Source organism: Aulonocara stuartgranti (assembly GCF_965226115.1).
Source record: "Aulonocara stuartgranti genome assembly, chromosome: 6".
In the NCBI taxonomy this organism is placed as follows: domain Eukaryota; kingdom Metazoa; phylum Chordata; class Actinopteri; order Cichliformes; family Cichlidae; genus Aulonocara; species Aulonocara stuartgranti.
This window is the reverse complement of record NC_138944.1, coordinates 38,142,745-38,167,631: the sequence shown is the minus strand read 5'-3', so window position 1 is coordinate 38,167,631 and position 24,887 is coordinate 38,142,745. Positions and strand designations below refer to the sequence as shown.

Sequence of the window (24,887 nt, the reverse complement as noted above, 5' to 3'; positions counted from 1 at the left end):
TCTCAATCATCCAGGTAAGGAAATCCCAAAAAGTGTCATGGCTGGGGCAGCAGTCGTGTTGTGTATCGAGAAAAGGATCCAAAATGCAGGTACTGGCTGGGGTGCGAGTGAAACAAAGAAACAAACAAGTGATAAAGAGGCAAAAACACAGGAAGAGCAGAGCAGGGAGCAAACAAACCTAAACTGAGGGAAACTAAAGAACTAACCTGAAACCAAACACACTCAGCTCAGTCTCCAGTGTCAGCTGGAGAGATGCGAAATGTGAGTGAGGCATCTTAATATAAAGAACACAAATGAAGTTCTTTAAGAGTAATGAGTTAAGAGTATCTATGAGAGTTAACAGTATCTATCCATCGATACAAAATGCATGTATTTTTTTTTGTCCAAAACTTTCAAAGTAATACTTTTTAGGGTTATAGGAGTGATTTTGATTTGACTTTTTTACATGTTTCCTAGATGGTCCAAGGCTTCCCACTGTGTCAGTGAGCCCCTCTGCTGAGATAGTGGAGGGCAGTTCAGTCACTCTGACCTGTAGCAGTGATGCTAACCCAGCAGCTAACTACACCTTGTACAAGGAGGATGGAAATTTACCGAAAGCATTTGGACAGAACTTCACCGTCACCAAGTTCAGACCTGAACACAGTGGGCATTATTACTGTGAAGCCCAGAACAAGCTGGGACGTCATAACTCCACCTTACAGCAGACCATTGTGCCAGGTAATCATTTATATTTACATACTGGATACACTCAGAAAGGAGTGCAGTTAAAAAGTCAGGCACAATCTACATTCATGCACTATGGCTAATTATTGGATGGCACTAGAATTTATAATAACAGATCACCTTCAAAATACCTCAGCACAGATAGAACTGTATTACTACCTAAATGTACACATGTACAAGTATTTATTTTGCCAAAACGTTTCCCCTTCAGTGTTGTATGGACTCATAGTGTTGCTACAGATAATTAAACCAGAGCTGATTTTAAATACGTTGCTCTTTTGAATCTACACTAATCCATCATCATCTTTAAAAGCATATGTTTGTATGGTGTCTGTCCTGTGAGGGCCAAATATCTCAAAATAATCATTAATGAGTTCAGAAAACCAGGCCTGCAACTTGATTTACAAAGATAATTTAAATATATTAAAAATAAAATACTGGCTGCACCTGTAACTGTTCAACTTGCCTGTGTGGTTAAACAGAATATGGCAGGAGTCCCACTGTCTGCTGTCAAGGCTTTCCTTATTCATGTGCTAAAGAGTCCTAAGAATCAACATTGTAACTTATCTATCACGATGACAAGAACCATGTTTATTGCTAATGCTAGTCCTGTTTCCATGCAAAAAGCAGATTGTAACTGATCTCAGAATACTGAAAGCAGAGCCAGTGACATTTTAACCTCCTGTTAAAAACCAGGGATTTATCCATAATGCCCATGTGCACCCAGCCAGATAAAGCTGCAGGCCACTCAGCTTGAAGTGATTTTTAATCGAATGCAGACGAGGCTATGAAATTAAGATGTGCTACAGTTTTCAGTGGAATAAGGGGCGCGCCCAGTTAACCCTGTTTTCAGAGACAATAGCCAACTGCTGCCACTGTTTATTGTAGGCTTTTTAATTTACAGTATAAAGTGCATTGAGACAACTGAAATGAGACCTCTAAAAGTTGATTCTGTTCATCTGGACGTAGCGTTTTGTGGGAGAAATGTTTCGTCACTCATCCAAGTGACTTCTTCAGTCTCAGCTGACTGCAGGTTTCCCCAACCTTATAAACAGTACATTTGCATAATGACTGAAACCAGCCCACTGAAGGAACAATGGGCTGGGAGGTCAGTTCTTTAATCTTAATTATGCAAACTCTCATGACCATTCATCAACAACCACTGACCAAAACCCACTGATCAATGGCCATGAATACCATTCACAGAGATTTGGGGAATGGCTGCAATCACAGCATTGTAAGATGCTGACAGATGAACCCTTAGGCCCCCTCCTCGATTCAGAGATGGTCTTTTCCTTTTCATGTAAATGTCCTCCTTGACTCCGCGCTCAAACCAGTGTTCCTCCCTGTCCAGGATGTTACATCCTCATCATTGAAAGAGTGTCCACTGGCCTGTAGGTGTAAATAGACTGCAGAGTCCTGGCCTGACGAGGTAGCTCTTCCGTGTTCGCCAGAGGTTGTTTGGTTTCCCCGATGTATAAATCCTTGCAATCCTCCTGGCACTTAACAGCGTACACTATGTTAATCTGTTTGTGTCGGGGGACCCGATCCTTGGGGTGGACCAATTCTTTTTGGCACAGCGTGTTTTGGGATTTACTGTATATCTTTCCCAGGACTTTGTCCACAGAACCAGTGTTGATAGCTCTTGACTCGGTGGACCTCGGGGGATTTTTTTCTGTAAAATATCATTGAGCTCTGTACAGCTGACAACCTCAGTCTCTGCACAGTGAAGAGAGGGTGATTCACCAGGTTCTAGAAAAAAGGGACAATTAGTTCAGCTTAAAGCACTTTTTTAAAAAATGATGCAGATTTGTATTTTATGCAGAAAGAAATAAAATGGTCTGAGCTCACGATTTGTCGATTTATCGATAAAAATTGATTCTGGCTTGGATAACGTGATATCGATTCATTAAAATCCTGAATCGATTTTTTAATATTAATTTATTTTGCCCAAAACGCCAGAATCTCAGGTTAAACCTCACAAAATTTCAAGAACCACCAAACAGCTAAAACAGTAAATGAGAGCAGGTACACGGATTCTACACAAAGACGTAAACACACAGCGCGGACCCGCGGATCAGAATCAGTGAGATGTCGCCTTTCTCACCTGACGGCACGGACACGGTCGGGGCTGAAAGGCGACAGCTCCTGATTCCGATGTTTCGGCGGCTCCGCACTTTGTGTTTACACCCTTTTTGCGCTGATTCTAAAGCTGTTAGTTTGATCTCTCTCCAAACAATATTGACCGAACCACCTCCAGCTGAACGTCAGCAAGACCAAGGAGCTGGTGGTGGACTTCAGAAGGGGTCAGCACAGAGACTACAAGCCCATCATCATCAATGGAGCTCCAGTGGAGAGGGTGCAGTCCTTCAAGTATCTTGGTTTCCACATCTCCTCAGACCTGACATGGGCTGCCCACATTCAGGTCCAGACCAAAAAGGCTAGGCAGCGCCTGTATCACCTACGACAACTGAGGAAGTTCAGGGTCTCTCCAAAGATCCTCAGGATTTTCTATACAGGCGCTGTGGAGAGCATCCTCACACAGAACATGACATCGTGGTTTGGGAACAGCTGTGTGAAGGACCAAAAAGCTCTCCAGAGAGTGATCCGTACAGCAGAACGCTGCTGCAGGATTGCTCTCCCCCCGCTTCAGGACACCTACACCAGGAGATGCCGGACTAGAGCAGCGCAGATACTGAAGGACCCGTCCCATCCTGGCAACAAACTGTTCCAACTTCTGCAATCTGGTAGAAGGTTCCGCATCTTCCGGGCAAGGACAGAGAGACTCAAGAGGAGCTTCTATCCCCAAGCCATCCGTGCCCTAAACACACACACCCGCCCTCTCACATCATCTATAATTGACTGAGACAGGACTCTTCCAGACACTAAACCAAGGCACAATGTACATTTCAAATTCCTTTAATTTTAAATATGTTTATATTGTCTATCCTGTAAAATAGTCAGATGTCTATTCATATTAATGTACAGAATTCACCTGCTTGCTGCTACTACTGCACATTCACCCAGTGTATATACTATATGTATGTACATATATATATATATAATGTTCTTCCTCTACACCCCCCCCCCCCCCCCCAATTTTTGCACATGTCGAGGAGCGTGTCAGGCTACATTTCACTGTGTGTTATACTTGTATAACTATGCATGTGACAAATAAAGAACCTTGAACCTTGAACCAGCAGCAAAAGAAGATCCAAACTAAGCTTCACAAAAACATCGTCATGAATTCACTCTGACTTTTGCTGTTTTGCTTCCACCACACTTCATGCACAGCTCTCTCTCTCTCTCTCTCTCTCTCACACACACACAGTACACTTCAAGAACAGTTTCCAGTCCAAAAATCTGTTTTCTACATTATTCGCTTGCTTGTTACGCACAAGTCTACCGTTGTTTACAGGCTGTCGGCTGATGTTTTTTTTCCTTTTACTTACTTCCGAAAAGAAAACCTAATTTCTGCTGTTCAATAGGCTTCTGAACAAATGTAAACTTTTTAAAATTATGCAAAATGCTGTGTCTGTAATAAAACCGTTGTAACTTCAGAGGTAATGTTCATGTGTTGATTAATGGTTTTCTTTCGTTTTTGATGTACTGCAGAATATTTTTATAAAATCCCAGGCCAGGAAAATCACCTTCTGTGTTTTATCTTCAGCTACTTCGACACAAAGGCATCTGCTGTGATGCTCACACGTTTGACAAAGTCTTGCGAGTGTCAGCTTCCTTTTTATAGATACAAAAAATATGTAAATGTACTGATCTGAATTATAATATTTCTGACTGTCTGAGGCAAAATTTCCCAGATTTAAATCGAATCTAATTGAATCAAAACGTGGATCGAATTGATTCGGGACCTTGTGAATCTGAATCGATTCTAGAAATCAGTGACGATACCCAGCCCTAGTTACACTGTTCCTGTTATTAACAGCAGGGGGCACTATCAACCACAGACTGAGAGCCAGACACGCTCTGCTGGTGCCTCATTGGCCTCATTTCTACAGAGGAAAGACTCTATAGTGAGAAACAGCTTAGGGGGAAAATGCTGATCTGGAGACGTCTGAGTGTTACAGAGGATATACATAGCACTGTGGTTCAGTGTCACACAATCACAAACAAATACAGCAAAGTACTAAAAAGGGTGCTGCCTCCAAAGATTGCTTTTACTGGTTTGGAGCTTAGGAGGCTTAATAACAACAGGCATGAATGAAGACAGATCAGAACAGCTGTTTGATCACAGCATCCAGTACCAACACAATCATCCACACTCAAGAGCCTGTTGGCTTCAGAGTCAGCAGCTGAATGTCTAAAATATCAAATGTCATTTTTGGTCCATCAGCTACAGCATGAACTGCTTAAAGTGAGAAGCAGCCTAAAGCCCGACAGATTCATCTTTCCAGACTGAAAAAATCTCAGAGTGAACCGAGTGTTGCGTTTTCAGTGTGATCTCACAAAGTCAAGTCCCTTTAATGATGTTCTGTCCTGTCTTCCTCTATCAAAAGCACACAAACACTATAAAACATTGTTTCTGTGCTTTGGGTTTTTGTTTTCTACACAGAGGTATAGTACGACTAGACCCTAAAGGCAGGCTGCTCACCTACAACGAGCTCATGAACATCTTTCCAATGGAGCTCGCTGCCCTTCTCGTGGATGAGGGTCACTGTCATCCTCCGCTGGATCCCCTGCAGCAAACATAACAGGAGCTCAGGATCACAGTGAGCACAGCTAGAGAAACATTACGCTTTAAAAGAAGATATTCAACTGTGTACAAAGGAAGCAGTTACCACTGTGTGAGTAATAAGGAAACAACATGTGCACCAATCCTGTACCTGGTGCAGCAGGTAGGTACCATGACAGGGCAGGCCTCCACTGTGATCCACGATGGCTGGGATGTACCTGTGCATGGAGGGAGGAGGTGACACAACATCCCAACTTATAATGTTCTTCCTGGAGATAATTTTTATGGTTCCTTTAAAGCTTGTGCGTGAATATAACACTCCAGGTGGATAGTCACTCTCCAGTGGGCTCCAGCTCGCTGATCTCAAACCAGACCAGCAGGTCGTACTTGCTGACACACTGACCCAGGTTGGATTTGGTGTTGGTGTTCAACTTGGTGGCTGCAACTGACACACACACACACACACAGCTCAACGTTAACAACTGGGAATTTGTCTGAATTTAAGAGAAGATGAATAAAAGTGAGGAGTATTTACTTCATGCTTTGGGTGACTAAATGGAGGATGGATAGGTGACATGAAAACACTACTGACCCTTTATACTGAGCCAATAGCTCACACACTTCTATTAAATCTGTCTGTAGAGCCAGTAATCACAGAGGATAGATACTGGAAGCAAACTGAAATGTTAGGAGGAACTAAATCACACATTACAACACCAATGGCAGCACCCTGCTGTCTCACACATCAGGATCATGGTCCTGTTGAAACGGGCTAATCGCTAAAGCTCACAGTTGCATTCGTCTATACTCAATATGATCGAAAAAACAATTTTAACAAACAATTAAAAAAAGAACAAGTAAAAGATCTACTATAGCCAAAAGAAGGCCATTTACAGACTATAGCGCTGTGAAAAAGTATTTGCCTCCTTTCTGATTTCGTATCTTATTCCATATTTGTCACACTTACACGTTTCAGATCAATCCATTTATAACATTAGACAACAATGTCTAATATTAAACGGCAGTTTTCAAGGGCAAAAAGCTATCCAAACATACACGGTCCTATATGAAAAAGTAATCTCAATGTCACCTCTGACACCAACAACTGCAGCAAGCGTTTGGTGCTAGAGGTCACATTTGGACTCTGGACCTCTGTGGAGTGTGCACATGATCTCATTACTGTCTAAAAATCCAAGGAGTGCTGAACCATTGAAAAATACACAGTAACAGGTGTGCAGCAACAAGCCGCTAACACAGTGTGTGTATGCTAGCGGCTAATCTAGCAAACAAATGAACAGAGTGCTTTTAGGTGTTGCACAAGGATACGATGATAAGCTGTGTGTCTTTTTTGTAATGACCTGCTTGAATTTACCTTAATCCAAGGAGTGGTCAGTGTGGGGAAATCTGCCATGAGCAGATAAAGTGGATGAGTGGGACTAGGTAGGTGTGCCGAAAAGAGGCAACAAAGCTGAAGCTGAAGAGTGTGGTGAGAACATAGTGGCGCCGCCAGCAGGTTTCCGGTGTTGTGCCAAAAAGTGATTGCCTGCCAAAAAGTGATTTCCAATGTTTCCGTGTATTTTTTATGTGTAATATCTTTACGTATGTTGGTAAATAGACTTCGGTGAACAGCGTTTACAAAGGGGTTATATATAGAATTAAAAGATTATCTGTTTTTTCAAGTATCTTTATAACTCTGTGTTATTGTACTCACATTATAACCAATCCGGTCCTTTTCCCCCACTTACAATATTTTTACAGAACTATTGTAATATTTGCTGCCATTTCTGCTGTCTTACTCTTACAAAAGACATTTTTAATGTTAATGAGATTTTTTTTAACTGCATAAATAAAGGTTCTATAAAAGTCGCTGCCAAAAACTGATTGCGGCTTCTACCTTGTTACACGAATGTTGTTTGTGGCTCAATATGACTTTGTGTCATCCATGAGGGATGCATTTGACATATGTTTCACATATTATAGGCCAACAAGTTACTTATAGCGGTTTAAATACGAGCAATCAGTTTTTGGCAAATACCGGAAATCAGTTTTTGGCAGACAATCACTTTTTGGCACAACACCGGCTAGCAGGAAGACTTTGGCAGTAACACCTACAACATTGGCAGTCCCATTTTGTGAAAGCCAATAAAAAATAGCTAGGTTTCCTTGTGTCATTTGTGTGGAACAATACTGCACAAGAAGCTAAATAGATTTAGAAAAACGAAAAAAAAATTGTTGAAGAACAAAAGATAAATGTCCTTTTTTTTATAGCATTAACTGGCCGGCTGTGTGGTGCGCAGCGTTAAGAGGCCAGCATTCAGACCCCAGAGTTTAACGACCAAGTTCGAGTCTCTGACGGTTCGTCTGCTACTGCAGGGTAGGCCGAGCGAAAGACGAAGCTCCGGGCTCCTCCTTTTTTTCGCTTTTTTAAATTCACATTTATTTCGATTTATTTAGATTTCAAGCCACAAGTAAAAGCTCAGGGAAACACTTTTAAGGTACCCTATATATGTCCTTTCACATCTTATCACTTCATACAGTGGGCCAGTCTACACCTGCTACTTCCTGCACAAGCTTTTATCACACACGACCCACTGTTTACAGGTAAGAAATCCAGCAAACATCTGCCTGCTATACAGGTGAAAATAGAGCAACAGGACCGCTGAGTCTTTCATTTTATTTATTTTCTGCTGTGTTTCACTTGCATTTATTTGAAAGACTGAGTGTAAACACACACACAAAACACACACACAAAAAAATATTTTATGTGCTGGAATGTGCAGAAAATAGGTTTAAATGTTAAACAAATTTCTTCTAGTCAGAATGTTGCATATAATTACATTTTTGCTTGATGCATAAAGTTAAAAGATTAAAACTAATAAAACAAGTTTTAAAAACAGACTTTTCCATTTGATTACATTTTGTATGATGGATTATGCAGAAAAAGTAGAACTGGGCTGAAAGATCTATCGTTTTATCACCTATTCAGGTTGTAAATCATGTTTTTAAAAAGTAACTAAGTAATTAATTACTTTTGAAAATAAGTAATCAGTAACAAAACGGGATTACTTTTTGGGGGAAGTAATCAGTAATAGTTACTGGTTTACTTTTTTCAAGTAATTTGACCAATACTGCTAGTTAAGTTACTACCATAGTTAATACAGTTACGGGTAACATGACAGTGCTAACCCATAACCCCGAACTCTGTAATACTGTAAATGATGAGTGATTTAAGTTAACACTAAACATTAAACAGTGTCTCCTGAACATTTATAATCAGGTGTGAGTCTGGCTGCATTGACTTTTGAAGATGCAAATTTAGCATGATGGCCGATGGTGCGTTTATTTTTTTTAAAGTATGTTTATTGAGATTTTTTGATATAAGAAAAAAAAGACCCCCCCCCCCCCCAAAAAAAAAAAAGAAAAGAAACAAACAAAAAACCCAATAAAACAAAACAGACAACACAACAGCACGGGCAAAAACACACAGATAAAGCAAAATATTATGCAGCAACAACAAAAATACTACTTAAGCACCGGCAATAAACAGAAATAAAATGCCACACATCAAAGAAATGACTAAGTTTGTCCGCTGATGTGTACCTAATCCTCTCCACGTGCAACAGAGCAGTCAGTTCTGTTAGCCACATTTTGAATTGAGCTACAATATCCGACTTCCAGAGAGTCAAGATCATTTTCTTAGCAATTACCATTCCGAACAAAAATGTAGTTTGTGCAGCAGAGCTGAGGTGTAAAAGGGAAGAGGAAGATCCAAACAATGCAGTTATTGGGTCCGGCTCTAATGTGCAATTGTAGATATCAGAAAAACATTTAAAACTGTCCAACCAATAGTTATGCAATTTGGGGCAAGTCCAAAATAAATGAGTGAGAGAGGCTTCTCCAAGTTTACAACGATCATATGTGGGACTAATAGAAGGAAAAATGATGGCGTTTTTGTTGCTGAAGACAGCAAAATATCTGCATTTGTTGACACTTTACAGAAGGCAGTGAAAAATGCAAGTTTAGGTGATTTTGTTTTTCATTTTGGTTAATTTGAAATAATAGTTTTTACTATAGTAACCAAACGACTGTCTTCTGCAAGATGACTACTGTTAAATTAGAGTAAATGGAAAATCTTGTCATTTACTTTATAATTCTTGCTATTTTTTTATATTTGTTACATGTCATAGACACGGGGAAAAGGCACATGTGGGGATTCCCAGTGGACAGCAGCACGAGAGACTTCAAGGAAGGCCTCCAAACTGGATGAAGAGGAGATGGAGGTCGCTGTGTGTCGACATGGATTAATGTGTCTTTTGTGTCACTTTCACTTCAGGGACGGCAAACTGTGGTGTATTTCAGGAACGGTTACATGCCTGACAACTACACTTCTGAACAGGTCCAACTTTTGATTTGCACTCAGAATGATTACATCAAAGAGTTTAGTTAAAAACACTAAAATGAAACCTGCAGACTTGCTTAAAGTGATTCGTATTCATGAGAAACTGGAGCGTCATTATCATTGAGTTTATTTCTTTCCCTGCTAAGCAACACCAAGTCTAGCCCTGATTGGCTGATATAAGTGACCACAGACCTGTCGCTGTGTCAGTTTGAATGGGTGATTAGAGACCAGCACATGTTTGTTGCTGCTCCATGTTTTCTGCAACATTGTGTGTAGTTACTGCAGCTGTGTGTGCATTCTGCTGGCAGGAACAGGAAACAAGTGAAAGAAAACTGGCGAGCATCCTGGAAGGAAAACTTAATCGGACATAACAAGTTAAAACAGTTTGCAAGTTTCAAGCCAATTTGCTGAATCTACCGTCCAGGTTCTCCTTGATAGCGTGACTCTGTGTTGTTCTCCTTCATTCTTCTGTCTCTGTCTGTCAAATCTCAGCGTATTATAAACCAACTGTTGTCACCCTCTGCTGCTCAGTGTGCTGGCTGTTTTCTCAGGAATCTCAACCACGAGAAAGTTTATACGAACGAAGCTAAAAAACATGTGACAGTTTGTGAAACGTCATTAGCAGCAGTGAAATAAGATTCCAAAAGTTAGTGAAATGATAGAGGCTCTTTTATGCTGGAAAAATTGTTCTAGCACAAAGTGGCCCAATAAACGGAATTTTTTTAATACAGAAATACATCTAATGATAAAAAGACAAGCAGAGAATTCATTGTCTGTTTTCAATTGCAGAGCTGGGATGCTCGTCTCCTCATGGAGCGCTCTCGAGCTGTGAAGTGTCCAGATATCAGCGCTCACCTGGCTGGTACCAAGAAGGTTCAGCAAGTGCTCCCCAGACCTGGAGTCCTGGACAGATTCTTCCCAGACCAGCCTCAAGCTGTGCAGCAGATCCGAGCGACATTGGCTGACCTTAACACTCTAGACACGGTGAGAAAAAGGGCACGTTTTTTTCATTGTTTGGAAAATTTGCCATTAGATAATCCTCACCTGGGTGTTGCTGTTCAGTGTAAGCAATATCATTTGCATTTTATTCCTCTGATTTATTTCTCTGTGGTTGCGCGCGTCTACAGGGTCCAGAGAGGGACAAAACAGTATCAGTGGCCTTGTCAGCAGCAGAACGGTTTGTCTTGAAGTCTCAGCGAGAAGGAGGAGGTACAGCGGGGGGATAGAAGCATCTTTAAAAATGTTGAAAACTTCTGTTTATTGCTCACCATTTATTAAACTAGGGAAGTTTAAGCAGTGCATGTGTGGATCTGCACACACATGCAGCATTTGCTTGCATTCCATGTATGAGCCAGTCAAAACAGTGACGACACATACATGACTGCCTGCTGTTTTGCGTTACTTTGTATCTACTGTGATTCATGCATGCTGTACTGTGACTGAGATAATAGTGTATATGAGACACACTTGACAACAACATTGATCAGGATGTGAAAAAGCTACCAGATACAAGTTGTCAGCAGGTTATGGCTGACTAACCACCCTGCCTTACATCACTCTGGGCTAATACTGTAAAAAGCAATCATTAGTTTTCTTTGTAATATCAGATCATTTGTTTTGATAAATACATAGTCCAGTATCAGGGTTCATATGAGCTATTTTAGCAGTAATTTCACACCTCCACTATGATAGTATTTAGCTGTTAATCATGTTAGCAAGGAAGCTCGGGTTTGCAATTCATTCTTAATTTAGCCACGCTGCATGAATTTGGATGATACGATTTTTGAAAATGGCAGTTTCATTTATGGGGCGTATATAAAATCGTAGTTCTTAGGCTGGCTTTTAAGGAAGGAAAAAGGTATGTATCAGTTGGCCGGGAAGAAAGATGGAGGTGGAAAGGATGTGCGAGCTATGGGACAAAGTTGCTGAGACTAGGTTAAAAAGAGGTGAGGATCAGTGAGCAGGAATGTGGCTTTGTGCTGAAAAGAGCACAACAGATTGTCTGGAGAGAAGGTGAAGGAAAGTCAGCTGAAGCAAGACAGTTTGTGGAGTTTGTGTTGGACTGTATGTTATGCTGGGAGCCTGGGGATTAGTGGACTTTGATTCCAAGTTAATACTAGCTAGTGTTTCTCACTGGTTTTTGGGTGGTGGAGTAAAAGGGATTGGTTGGTGGCTGTTTCTAATGTTAGCCTTTTCTTGGTTTTCTTACAGGCAGGGTAAAGACATGGTGATGAATGAGTGTGTGGGCCGTCTGCTGAGGACCAAGAGCTCAGGACAGTCAGACGGGGGCGTCGCAGCAGGAGTCACCGTGCTCGACAATCCTCTGCTGTTCTGAGATGTCACACTCCTGCCTGCACATACTCACAGTGAAGTCAAAGTTCCACCTGCACCTCCACCTGTTCTTGCAAAAGCATGAAAACTGACAGAGGTGAGACAGCAGAAAAGTCTTTGTTTATTTTTGTAATAAGTTAAAGAATTAAGTTAAGAAGAGTGATTAAATAAATAGTTTCTTGCATTTTTGATTTAATGATTGTGTTTAGGATTATTTCAGAAACATGTTTAGAGGATCTTTGTAAGCCTGTATTTACTTTAAAAGAAGGGAAGCACTTCTTCATTCTACAGAAAAGGTGACACATTACAGATGAGTTCATAAAACGTGTCTCTGTCACTCTTTCAAGGCTCTGTCACTTTTTCTTTTTTACTTGAACAGCATGGTAACGTAGGCCTAGGCTGCCATCTTGTGGCAGTGTGTTGTTACTACAACATATGAAATTGTGTTTCTATTGGAAATATAATTCAGCACCACTGAGCCGCTCTCTCAGTTACAAACTGAACCTGTTTTTTAGACATAAATCACTAAGTACAGTGAAGCTTTTGGTTTTGCAAAAGTGTTTCTTATTCTAAATGCATGTTGATTTTTATAAGGGTGAAGAGCAGTTAGCAGTGCATTCACGGACATCTTTAAACTATTAATTGAAGAATCTTTGGTCATGATGGCATGAACTAGAAACGTGCGCTCCAGGTGAGACTGCACAGAAGAACAAGTGTCCTTAAACTGCATCAACTGATGACTTCTTACAATTTTATTCCACTGTGTGTTTTTATCATTGAACGTTTCTGTCTTCAGGTTTCTCTCAGATCAAGATTGAATGTGATGACAAGGGTGATGGATGGTGTGACATGTGCTGCTGGCCCACAGAACCAGGTGAGTATGCTGTCCATGTGCTCTGCAACAATGAGGACATCCAACACTCTCAGTTAAGATTAGTTTTCATGATTGTTGCCTCAAGACCTGAGATCATGGTGGTGGGCTTGTGATGGACACACTTTTCATGGCTGAAACCTCTCCTGTAGAGGCTAAGCCTAGGCTTGAAGCCACTGGGGTGTTCGTTGGCGGGGTGACGCGATGTGCCTGGTATGCATGAAGTTATTAAACTTGATACAGTCCAATAACTCCAGCCTTACTCATCTTGTCCTTCAGATTCTTTATTTCCAGGATTTAACAGCAGCGCAGCGGTCACAAACTGTTTGCTTCCTCCCGATCAACAACACAGCTGCCGCTAATTACGTGTGTCTACCTTAAATATCTATTATATATATATATAATATCTTAAATATATATTGAAATAAACTGAATAGCGTTTAGAGGATAAAATCCCTGTGTTCATGAGAAGCTGAGTATCGCACTAGAGAGGAAATCGTAGGACGGAAGGCTGAAAGAAACACATGATTTTTGTAAAAAGGTGGCAAAGGTTAGAAGTAAAAATGGTTAATTTGTTTTTGATTTCTTTTACTAAAATAAGTGGTTATTTTTATTTTCATATACGCATTGCAAATGTGCTCATAATGAGTTGGCACTCAGTCTTTAGAAGGTCATAAGCTTCGTTCGGCGTGATGGTCCGGACTGATATATTGCAGGTATTGACTTTGAGTGCAGAGGGCTAAATGCAAACACGCTTACACACACATAGATTATGATTAGAATAAGTCCCTGGGCCAGAGAGTCCTGAACATTCTGAATATTCTAAACCAATTTTGAATCACTCGAGGAACAATGAATAACAACATTAGATTATTAAGGCTAGGCAGAGAGGTGTTTTGGTTTTCTGCCTTACAGAGAAAGGAACTGACACCAGACGAGGTCACGGAGATATGAGGATCCTTCGCAGCAGAGATAGACGTGGAGACTGCCGAGACAGCAACTGGGGCCAAGGGTCATGCAGTTTGGGCTCTAGTTAGTCACCTCAAAAGGATGGATCCCATAAACACAGCAATAACCATGAAGGGGTTGGCAAAAAAACAGGAACACCAGACCAACGAGGTTCGAGAGGCTCTTGATAAAAAGGGGGACACGGCTGTGACCCCAGAATACACAGATCGTTGTTTGAAAATCGGGGCAGAATAATCCCCTGATCTGTGCAACGACTGAAGGGTGGTCTAACCCCTGAGGTCGAAGAAAGAAGAGCAGAGAATCACTCGACTGGAAGACACTGATAGCTGCAGCAATAAAGTAAAGGTTAAAAGCTCCTTGGACAGAGGTTCTAGTCTGAGTACGTTTGAAAGGTACAAGGTGGCACCAAAATGAGGTTGGGGAAACTGGAGCACCAAGATAAAGCTGTGGGAGAACTGGAGAGCGATGGGAGTGTCATCTGTAACTACTATTGTTGTTGTAATCATAGTTTTTCTTGCATCTGAACTGCACAATCACAGAGGTCGTCCAATATGGTCCACTCGTTAAACGGGGACACAGGGCCTCAGGACTAAGAAGAGGAAATGGACCTCGCAAACCTGGATTCTAGGGTGTAAGTGATCACTTTTAAAAGAGATCAAAGGGGGACTGTGATATTATTATATTATCTTATGCCACGTTATGCCCCTGATTAATGATTGTGAAGCTATTATGTAGTTTTAGTTTGCATTATTCTCCTGAATTAGAAGAAGGTGAAACTACATGGAGTGCAGAATTATTAGGCAAGTTGTATTTTTGAGGAATAATTTTATTATTGAACAACAACCATGTTCTCAATGAACCCAAAAAACTCATTAATATCAAAGCTGAATGTTTTTGGAAGTAGTTTTTAGTTTGTTTTTAGTTTTAGCTATTTTAGGGGGATATCTGTGTGTGCAGGTGACTATTACTGTGCATAATTATTAGGCAACTTAACAAAAAACAAATATATACCCATTTCAATTATTTATTTTTACCAGTGAAACCAATATAACATCTCCACATTCACAAATATACATTTCTGACATTCAAAAACAAAACAAAAACAAATCAGCGACCAATATAGCCACCTTTCTTTGCAAGGACACTCAAAAGCCTGCCATCCATGGATTCTGTCAGTGTTTTGATCTGTTCACCATCAACATTGCGTGCAGCAGCAACCACAGCCTCCCAGACACTGTTCAGAGAGGTGTACTGTTTTCCCTCCTTGTAAATCTCACATTTGATGATGGACCACAGGTTCTCAATGGGGTTCAGATCAGGTGAACAAGGAGGCCATGTCATTAGTTTCTCTTCTTTTATACCCTTTCTTGCCAGCCACGCTGTGGAGTACTTGGACGCGTGTGATGGAGCATTGTCCTGCATGAAAATCATGTTTTTCTTGAAGGATGCAGACTTCTTCCTGTACCACTGCTTGAAGAAGGTGTCTTCCAGAAACTGGCAGTAGGACTGGGAGTTGAGCTTGACTCCATCCTCAACCCGAAAAGGCCCCACAAGCTCATCTTTGATGATACCAGCCCAAACCAGTACTCCACCTCCACCTTGCTGGCGTCTGAGTCGGACTGGAGCTCTCTGCCCTTTACCAATCCAGCCACGGGCCCATCCATCTGGCCCATCAAGACTCACTCTCATTTCATCAGTCCATAGAACCTTAGAAAAACCAGTCTTGAGATATTTCTTGGCCCAGTCTTGACGTTTCAGCTTGTGTGTCTTGTTCAGTGGTGGTCGTCTTTCAGCCTTTCTTACCTTGGCCATGTCTCTGAGTATTGCACACCTTGTGCTTTTGGGCACTCCAGTGATGTTGCAGCTCTGAAATATGGCCAAACTGGTGGCAAATGGCATCTTGGCAGCTGCACGCTTGACTTTTCTCAGTTCATGGGCAGTTATTTTGCGCCTTGGTTTTTCCACACGCTTCTTGCAACCCTGTTGACTATTTTGAATGAAACGCTTGATTGTTCGATGATCACGCTTCAGAAGCTTTGCAATTTTGAGACTGCTGCATCCCTCTGCAAGATATCTCACTATTTTTGACTTTTCTGAACCTGTCAAGTCCTTCTTTTGACCCATTTTGCCAAAGGAAAGGACGTTGCCTAATAATTATGCACACCTGATATAGGGTGTTGATGTCATTATGCTTAATTGGTAGTAGGCTTTCGAGCCTATACAGCTTGGAGTAAGACAACATGCATGAAGAGGATGATGTGGACAAAATACTAATTTGCCTAATAATTCTGCACTCTCGAAAGGATTTTACATAACAACAGACTTTGGCACACAAAGAACAAAACAGAGCTTAGAGAGGTGGCAGCTTTTATACACAACTGGAAACCTCAGGACAGTCTCATAGGCATCGCTACTGTTCTTCTGTGGAAAAACTCCACAATAGCCTTTACCTTGTCCACGGTTGTTTTCCCTACCTTCAGGGAATCTTTAAATCATCAGGTTTAATGTATGTGCCAGACATGGATGGTGAGTCCGCTTCAGAATTTTTTATGGCTTTGGTGATGTTTGCAGCATTATCACTCACACAGTACACCACTTTGTCCTGTCTTGCCACTCATTTGCCACTCTTAATAGCTCCTGTACCAGGTTTTCTGCAGTGTTTCTGTCAGTGAAGTCAAAGCAGTCCAGCTGGAAAGATGTCATCTTGTAAATTTCAATAAAGTGGCAAGTGACAGGCATGAAAGAGCAGGTGGTTCTAGAGGTCCAGCAGTCAGTTGTCAGGCAAACTGATGGAAGTTTTTTCACCCTGTCTTGCTATAATGCACGTTCTGTGTCATATAGTTTTGGGATTATTGTTAGGGACGGTGTTTTTCTACTAGGTAGAGTGTACATGGGATTTAAGCCCTTTAAAAGTTCTAAAATGGACAATGCTATGAAAATAGATCTAATGATTTCATCCTGTCATGGGTTGAGTCCGATAAGTATGATGATCTAAAGGCAGATACACAAAGGCTGACTGGAATGAACTAAAAGCAAGTCATTTATTTGGCTGATTGCACAAATATATACATGAAAAAAATGAAAACTATTAACTACTAAAACCAAAACTTGAACCCACATTCAGCATAAGGTGCCCTGGAGAAGATACGCAGGCATTCTGACATAAGATATGGGGGACAGTGAAAATGTATACACAGACGGCTAATTAGGGGAAGTGAAACGAGCTGGAGAGAACAAGACACAGGTGGACTAAATCACAAGAGATGAGACAAACAAAGCAAAGCACAAGGACAACGACTCTCAAAGCAAAACAGGGAGTTACATAACTAAATGAAACATGAATGAAGAGGAAAGGACACCCTCAGGGAGGAATTAACACTAATGAGCCATGTGGACTTATTAAAGGACCCAAAACGCAGGCAAAGAACAGCTGATATGAGTGAATGTTTATTTTCAAAGTGGCAAAATGACACCAACAGGGAGATTAACGCAGACGAACCGGCAACATGCAGAAGAACACACAGCAGTAATCAAGGGATGGGAGACACGCCTGGGAGAAATCACAGCTGACGAGACAGAGGAAACGTAAACTGAACACACTCACATGAGATAGAGACCTTCAGAATAAAACAGGAAACTAGCAGGCACAGAGAACCAGACAAGACACTGAACTTAGACAGATTCACGAGCAGACACAGTGACACCATGGACAGACAGAGGGGACACAGGCAGGCATGAAACAAAACCCTAACACATAGCAAACCTAAACAAAAGACAGAATAAACAAGAACAAGAAATATAAAGAAACACAAAACACTAAGTCGTCAGACTCAGGACCATGACAAAAATAGCTGAGAACTGAAAAAAAAAAACAGCACTGGTGACAGTGTTGAGATGTGAGGAGACAGGAGCTTCATCTTAATATTATTTCTTTGGAACCATTTTTATTTTACATGTTTAGCCCTGTTTAATATATCAAAGATATATCAGAGATTTTATTCAAGAAGTGCTTATGGAGGAAATATACAAATATATGTGATTTAATGCAAATAGAGTGATCAGATAAACATCAGAGCTGGATGACTATACCTGCTACAGCATTAGGTTATCACCTCTCTTCTGATTGACATCAACTATTTTATGCAACAAATGTATATGAATTTATAATTTACATCTGCACAAAGCCTCGCTGGTTTCAAAAATGTACATAGCACACAGTGTCTCTGGATAAATTAATCTTTCTGTTGACAAAACAGAAGGATTCAGAAGAAAAAAATACATGTAAACTGTATTTGTCTTTAATATAGGAGAATGCAATCTGAAAATAAACGTTAGAACAATCTAAAGCTAAATTGAAAAAAAGAAAACTTTCTACAAACCTTCACCCTGCATTTAGAGAAAACCGAAATGATGCTACAACTTCAGTTGAAGAAGTTGCTGTTGTTTACAAGGAGGGGAGATACATGGTGTGAGTTTGATGTAAAAAAGACTTTACATTTTGTATTTACAAAAACATCAGAAGTATACAACAGAAGGCTGAAACTGTTTCCCACAGTTTATCTCACAGTTTAACAGCAAACAAAAGCTCACTGATCTAAAGGGCAAATAAAGTAGAAAGCAAAACGTCTTACAAATATCTCATTAGCTCTGTGAAGCATCACATCATCATGCGGTAGCAATAAAATTAATACAAAATTTGTTTTGAAATGTGTTGCTAAATTTAAGAAAAAGAAAAAAGCTTAAGTTTAATGTGTCCACTTCATTCCCGCCTCACCTCAGTCTCCTGTACTACTTTAGGGATGACAATTCTCTCTTTAAATCATTTTTAATCTGGTTCAACAAGTAAATAATATTTACGAGGTACATGGATTTCAGTTCATTATGTTTCTTCCATGCAGGACTCTCAGCTAGTTGGACTTCACTCCAGATCTTCCTGCACCTTCTTGTCTGTCTGTGCTTGCTGCGAAGGCCTTTAAGGCTGAAAGGTTCTCATAAACAGAATGAGAATCTAACTGATGGAGAGACATTAAAATAATGATAAGACTAAAAGAGCTTCTTTAAACATATATTGCATTGTGGTAAAATTATTACTGGCTCTAATTCATATTGCAAAAACTGTCTGTTGTGTAGCACTTCTTACCTGGATCATATCAGCAGGTCCACCTGCTCCAGTATGTAAGTTTGCCTGTTTCTTCTTCCTGGATAAATTCCAATAACAAATCAATTTTTATTGAAACTGAATCAGCAGCTTTAAAGATAAAGTTGGGGGGAAAAGAAAAGTAATGGAACTGATGATTTTATATATACATATATATTACCTTATCTGTATACTCAACAAAAACAAAGGAATCAGCATCAGAACCACCAGACTCAACCTGATGATATTCGCGATTATTACTGATTTCACTAAAAAGAAGACAAACAAACAGGATGCAAGTCTGAGTTGCACATCTAGTTTCACAGATCATTCAACTGTGAGGAGCATCAAACTGACCTGCCACAACATCCAGCTGTAAGATGGAGTTCTGATGTCCTCTTGAGTTCTGGGCAACACAGTAATAACTCCCACTGTGTTCAGGTTGGATGTCAGTGATGGTGAAGTTCTGTCCTGATGCCTTTGGTGACTCATCATCCTCCTTGTACCAGGTGTAATTAGCTGCTGGGTTAGCATCACTGCTACAGGTCAGAGTGACTGAACTGCCCTCCACTATCTCAGCAGAGGGGCTCACTGACACAGAGGGAAGTCTCGGAGGATCTAGTAAACAGTAAATTAAACACTATGTAAATTTATATTCAAATTCTGTTAAGATTCTTAAAAAGTATTTTGAACGTTTAGACTGACAAAAAACACTCACATTGTACATCCACTGATAGAGAGGTAGAGTTGGCCTCTCCATGCACATTCTCAGACTTGCAGGAATAATCCCCACTGTCCTCCAATCTGATGGAGATAAAGTGATAAACACCCTGTTGTCCTACTGACAGTACTTTGTTGTCTTTGTACCAGGTGTAATTAGCTGCTGGGTTAGCATCACTGCTGCAGATCAGATTTACAGGGCTGCCTTCCACTATCTCATCAGAGGGACTCACTGATAGAGACAGAAACTTTGGAGCATCTGAAAGAGAAGGTAAAGACACAGAGAGTTTGCCTGTCCATTGATGACTTAAGCATGTTCATGTAGTGTGATCGTTGGATTAGGTAATTGGATTTACATAATCCTTTGGTTGCCAATCAGGTCTCTCTCGTGACATGTAAGAGTCTAATTTCTGTCCTTCAACCACTCAAATCAATACAAAGGATGTAAATATAGGAAAGTCTTCTACTTATCATTCTGAAAGTCAAATGAAACCAAACCCAACCAAAAGAAACCTACAGATTCAACCAGAATCACAAAAAATATGTTCAAAGCAGAAACAAATCTGTGCTGTTGTGGAGGGTTTTGTGGCATTCAGACAATTACAGTACCACCCATCCATCCATCCATCCATCCATCCATCCATCCATCTATCCATCCTCTTATCTTTGTAAGGGTCACGGAGGGGCTGGAGCCTATGCCAGCTGCCATAGGGCAGGAGGCAGGTGTTGCAGGGACAGACAGATAGCCATTCACACTCACAATCACACCTATGGACAATTTAGAATGACCAGACCCAACCCCACTAACTGCATGTCTTACTGATGGTTTACATCTCAGGGATGTATATCCAGAAGCCATTTGGAATCCAGAGTGCTTTACTGAAGCTGCACAGTGAACAACTAGCCATGTTTTTACTTACATTTTACATCAAGAAGTTTGTTCCTAGACGTCTTCATCCCCAGCTTGTTTCTGGCTTTACAGTAATACACTCCAGAGTCAGAGGACTGAATGGAGCTGAACCCAAGCTGGAAGCTCTCACTGAGAGGTTTGCGATCATTGTTCTTGTACCAGGTGTAGTTAGCTGCTGGGTTAGCATCACTGCTACAGGTCAGAGTCACTGAACTGCCCTCCACTATCTCAGCAAAGGGACTCACTGACACAGAGGGAAGCTTTGGAGCATCTGGAGGAGGAAACATGAACATATTTAATGTTTAATTACACATTATGATTGAGTTTTCATAGTAGAAGATAAAACTACATGCCCCGCCCAATAACACTACAGCTCACATTAAACAAACACTCATGGGTCATTCTTTAATGCTTTCTTTAGACCAAAGATGGTCTGAATCTCCTGATTTATGAGCCCCAGAGTTAGGTTTGAAAATGGGTCTGACGATTTTATCCAGCAGTGAATATATCATTCGCTAACACGTGGAGATCAGGCACATTACTATGAAAAAGTATTTGCCCCCTTACAGATTTCTTTTTAAAAATGTTACTAATTTATCACACCTCTAGAACTTTTGAATAAAGATATCACTTGAATCGATAGCTGGATAGCTTTTAAACCCTAACCTAAACCAGGGGTGGGCAACTCCAGGCCTCGAGGACCAGTGTCCTGCATGTTTTAATTGTAGTCTTGATCTAACACAGCTGATTCAGATGGTTAAAGGGTTAAATGAAATGAAATCAATTAAAACACTATTTAAAAGCTGCATTTTGCATTCGTCTAATGGTAAAATGTGTTTGATGACCACAAACAAACAAGTGGCAAAAATGCAAAATAAGAAATCAAGGAGGCAGATATTTTACATAAATATTACAAGCAGCAAATCCAAACTCTGTCACATGTGCTCAGTGTGAATTCTCGTCAGGTCTCATCACCAGTGGTGGACCTGCCAGTTCTGGTGTTATCTTATTAAAGCCAGTGCATCTGCACAGTGCTAGGCTGTGATTACAAGTCTGACTAAAGGATTTCCTACTCCACCCTGATGCAGTCTGTTTCTGACAGTTTGTCCGTTAACATAAACATGCACGTGAGTATTTCACTCAGGTTCATTTTATAGCTCTCTGGCAATGTTGCTCCTCTTCCTCCAGACACTCTTTGATGCTCTTTTATCACCTTCATCTCATGCATCCATCAGATACGAGAACACTAACATGAAGGATTCACAGAGGTTGCTTTTTCCTAAATGTACCAAAGTCCCTGCAGTTTGACTTTGTGTTAATTGAGCAGTACATGTCTTTAAGCCAATAGAATAAAGTGAATAAAATAATAATCTACTGAAGCTACTGAATGAACTACAGTACCAGAATATCAATATATGAAGAAATGTATTTTTTAAAATATTAATGGTCTTTTACACACAATTCACAATGATGATGTTGTGTCCAGTCCTTTTTGTCCCCAGGTCGTTTACAGCTGTGCAGTAATACTCTCCAGCATCAGAAGACTGAATGGAGCTGAAGATGAGCTGGGAGTCTTTACTGAGAGGTTTCTGATCATCCTCCTTGTACCAGGTGTAATTAGCTGCTGGCTTAGCATCACTGCTACAGGTCAGAGTCACAGAGCTGCCCTCCACTATCTCACCCGAGAGAGTCACTGACACAGAGTGGCGTATTGGAGCATCTGGAGGAAGAAAAAACCCATAAACATGTGTAATGCAACAGTTACAGATACATAGAAACATCAATGTTAATTTTTTTTTTACCTGTAACAAGCAAAGTGACTCCAGGAGAGCCAGTATAACGTCCACTACGATAGTTTGTCTCAAACCTGAACTTGTATTGAGCTGAGTCGCTCTCTCTCAGGTCTGTGATTCTCAGAGTGCTGTTGTTCCGAAAAAAATAATACTCCACTCGAGCGTCATAGTTTGGATCAGTTTTTAGATCCACAGGTACATCTTGTTGCAATTTAGTAAACCATAATCTTTTCTGAACTTCAATAGTTTCATTATTTATTCTGGGTGGGTATGTGTAGGTGCAGCGTATCTCCACCGATGATCCTTTTACAGCACAGATCTGAGTAGAAGTGTAAGTCACTCCCCAGCCATTCTGACTCTGTACCACTGTAACACAGAGCACATCAGAAAACACAATAACACATGTGCTATTGTATCTGGAGTAAATGAATTTGTTTTAGTGCAATGACAGCAGAATTCCAAAATGGTTTTGCATCGGTTGATCAACATTTTGTGTTATTATATCACTGACTCACTTGTCATTTCAACCACCTGTTTGTTTTCAGAGCAAAAAGATCAAATGGTCTTATCTGTAGACATACAGTACCTGACACAGAAAGCAGCACGATAAAAACTCCTCTGAGTGCTGCAGTTAAACTCATAGCCGCTCCTGTCATCTGTCTGTGTGACTTCAGAGAAGAAAAGAAATGTTAGCAGGTAAATAATGTATCCAGGAATTAGACACATCAAAAAACAATTCTCACTCTGTCTCTTAAGATGCCTTTCTGATGTGGTCTGCAGGCAGAAAACTGAGTTCAGGTTAGTAAAAGCGCCCTTCCTTCCTTTTCACACCTCTAATACACGCAGTGATGCAAATGTGTCAGTTTTTCATTGTCACAATTCAATCCTAATTTATAATATGTGTGAGAACATAATAAAAGTTCATGTGTCTGGTTTGTTAGGAGTAAACTAATAATAAAACAGCTTTTTAAAAATTATTATTTATTTTGTGTTTTCTGTTTTTTTGCACTCAGATACCTTTGTGGGTTTCTGCTCTCTAAGTCACTAATAAAAGCCACAACACGCAGCGACTGGCACCCACCATCACATCCGGTTTAGTTGAGTTATTTTTTTACTTTGAACAACCAACACTGCAGAAATGCATGTGACCAAAACAATTCAGTAAAACCATACAGCCTGTGTGTGGGCTTCCTCTTCTGTCTTTATTTTAAGACAATTTATGTCTTTAAAAGACTTTTTACAGTAGCTCTCTTTAGAAGGCTTCACTGAGAGGTCTGAGAGGGTCATGCTGTTCTGTAATGCATGAGGGTTAAAACTACTCATAAGCATAAGATGTATAAATGGATCTTGTAGCTATATGCCACAGTGGCTGATGAAGAGGTGATCATTGTGATCAACATATCACAAAAAGGTTAATTTGAGAAAATCTAAATTAGCTGTATGTAAGCGGCAATACATGAAAAACCACAGGACCCATCATACAAGCTGGTTTAGAGGTGATTCTTACAAAAAAACATGTCTATGCAAACTCCCAAACCCTAACAACACAACTGCTTTAAGAATTAAACTTTTATCCCACCAGATTTTAATACTTACAGTTAAAATTGTACTCCTCTCTCACTTTATCTCTCACTTCGACCGCCATTGTTACAAGAACAAAATTCTCCAGTATGGATCGCAATGAATCCTGGGATAGGGTGGGCCATAAAGGATACACCCAAACCATCCTTCAAATCCAGGGAAATGGTGGATGCATTTGTGGGCCGCATTTGGATCAGCCTTCGAATTTGGGCAGCCTTCATCACCTGACTGTGATTTAATCAGCCTACAAATGCAGTTTCTGAAGGATGCCTCTGAATTTGGACACAGCCACTGTGGAACCATCCTTTCTTCTACTCAGCAGCGTACCAAGATCCTGCGTGATGAACCAAAGATTTTGAATTTTCATTTATTAGTCCATAATACCTTCTTCCAGTCTTCAGTAGTCCAATGTGTTATCCCAGGCAAGCCTCTTAGGTAGAGCAGGTCATTTGACAATGAGAAGGTTGTTTTTGATTGACTGGCTTCTCCAGTCTGCATGCCAAAGTATCCTTGGGCATGATACTGAACGTCAGGTTACTCCCTGATGTCTTTACAGCGGGGTGGCTGTAGCTCAGGTGGCAGAGCAGGTCAGCCACTAATCAGAATGGTCGGTGGTTCGATCCCAGGCTGCCTCCTGGCGGCATGCCAAATATCCTTGGGCAAGATACTAACTCTGTGTTTGCCTACTGGTGGTGGTCAGAGGGCCCGGTGGCGCCAGTGTCCGGCAGCCTCGCCTCTGTCAGTGCACCCCAGGGTGGCTGTG

General features: G+C 40.7%; 3 protein-coding genes across 6 annotated transcripts; 2 read left to right on the top strand and 1 right to left on the bottom strand.

Annotated features, from left to right (window-relative positions):
- Positions 1 to 579: 579 nt before the first annotated feature.
- LOC309708570 (uncharacterized protein) lies at positions 580 to 3,791 on the top strand (the record flags this gene model as incomplete). The annotated part of the gene is made up of 2 exons (XM_082536709.1): positions 580 to 717; positions 2,984 to 3,791. The coding sequence occupies 2 exons, from the start codon at positions 580 to 582 to the stop codon at positions 3,587 to 3,589; spliced, it is 744 nt and encodes a 247-aa protein (XP_082392835.1). The 3' UTR covers positions 3,590 to 3,791.
- Positions 3,792 to 7,954: 4,163 nt separating this feature from the next.
- On the top strand, positions 7,955 to 19,659 carry LOC309708568 (glutathione synthetase-like). The gene is made up of 7 exons (XM_082536707.1): positions 7,955 to 8,014; positions 9,747 to 9,809; positions 10,602 to 10,796; positions 10,940 to 11,021; positions 12,024 to 12,240; positions 12,940 to 13,017; positions 19,630 to 19,659. The coding sequence occupies exons 2-5, from the start codon at positions 9,783 to 9,785 to the stop codon at positions 12,041 to 12,043; spliced, it is 324 nt and encodes a 107-aa protein (XP_082392833.1). The 5' UTR covers positions 7,955 to 8,014; positions 9,747 to 9,782; the 3' UTR covers positions 12,044 to 12,240; positions 12,940 to 13,017; positions 19,630 to 19,659.
- On the bottom strand, positions 17,104 to 23,380 carry LOC309708558 (B-cell receptor CD22-like). Of its 4 annotated transcripts, none has more exons than XM_082536688.1 (10): positions 23,287 to 23,380; positions 23,130 to 23,211; positions 22,553 to 22,909; positions 22,210 to 22,470; positions 20,761 to 21,021; positions 19,839 to 20,099; positions 19,478 to 19,738; positions 19,302 to 19,389; positions 19,124 to 19,181; positions 17,104 to 18,995 (listed from the first exon to the last, which is right to left on the bottom strand). In XM_082536688.1, exons 2-10 carry the CDS (start codon positions 23,197 to 23,199, stop codon positions 18,891 to 18,893), a joined length of 1,722 nt encoding a protein of 573 aa, XP_082392814.1. In that variant the 5' UTR covers positions 23,200 to 23,211; positions 23,287 to 23,380; the 3' UTR covers positions 17,104 to 18,890. The 4 variants fall into 4 exon arrangements, with proteins under 4 accessions (XP_082392814.1, XP_082392815.1, XP_082392816.1 ...); XM_082536689.1 differs by having other exon boundaries at positions 17,104 to 18,991; XM_082536690.1 differs by having other exon boundaries at positions 18,914 to 18,995; positions 19,124 to 19,177.
- Positions 23,381 to 24,887: the final 1,507 nt, after the last annotated feature.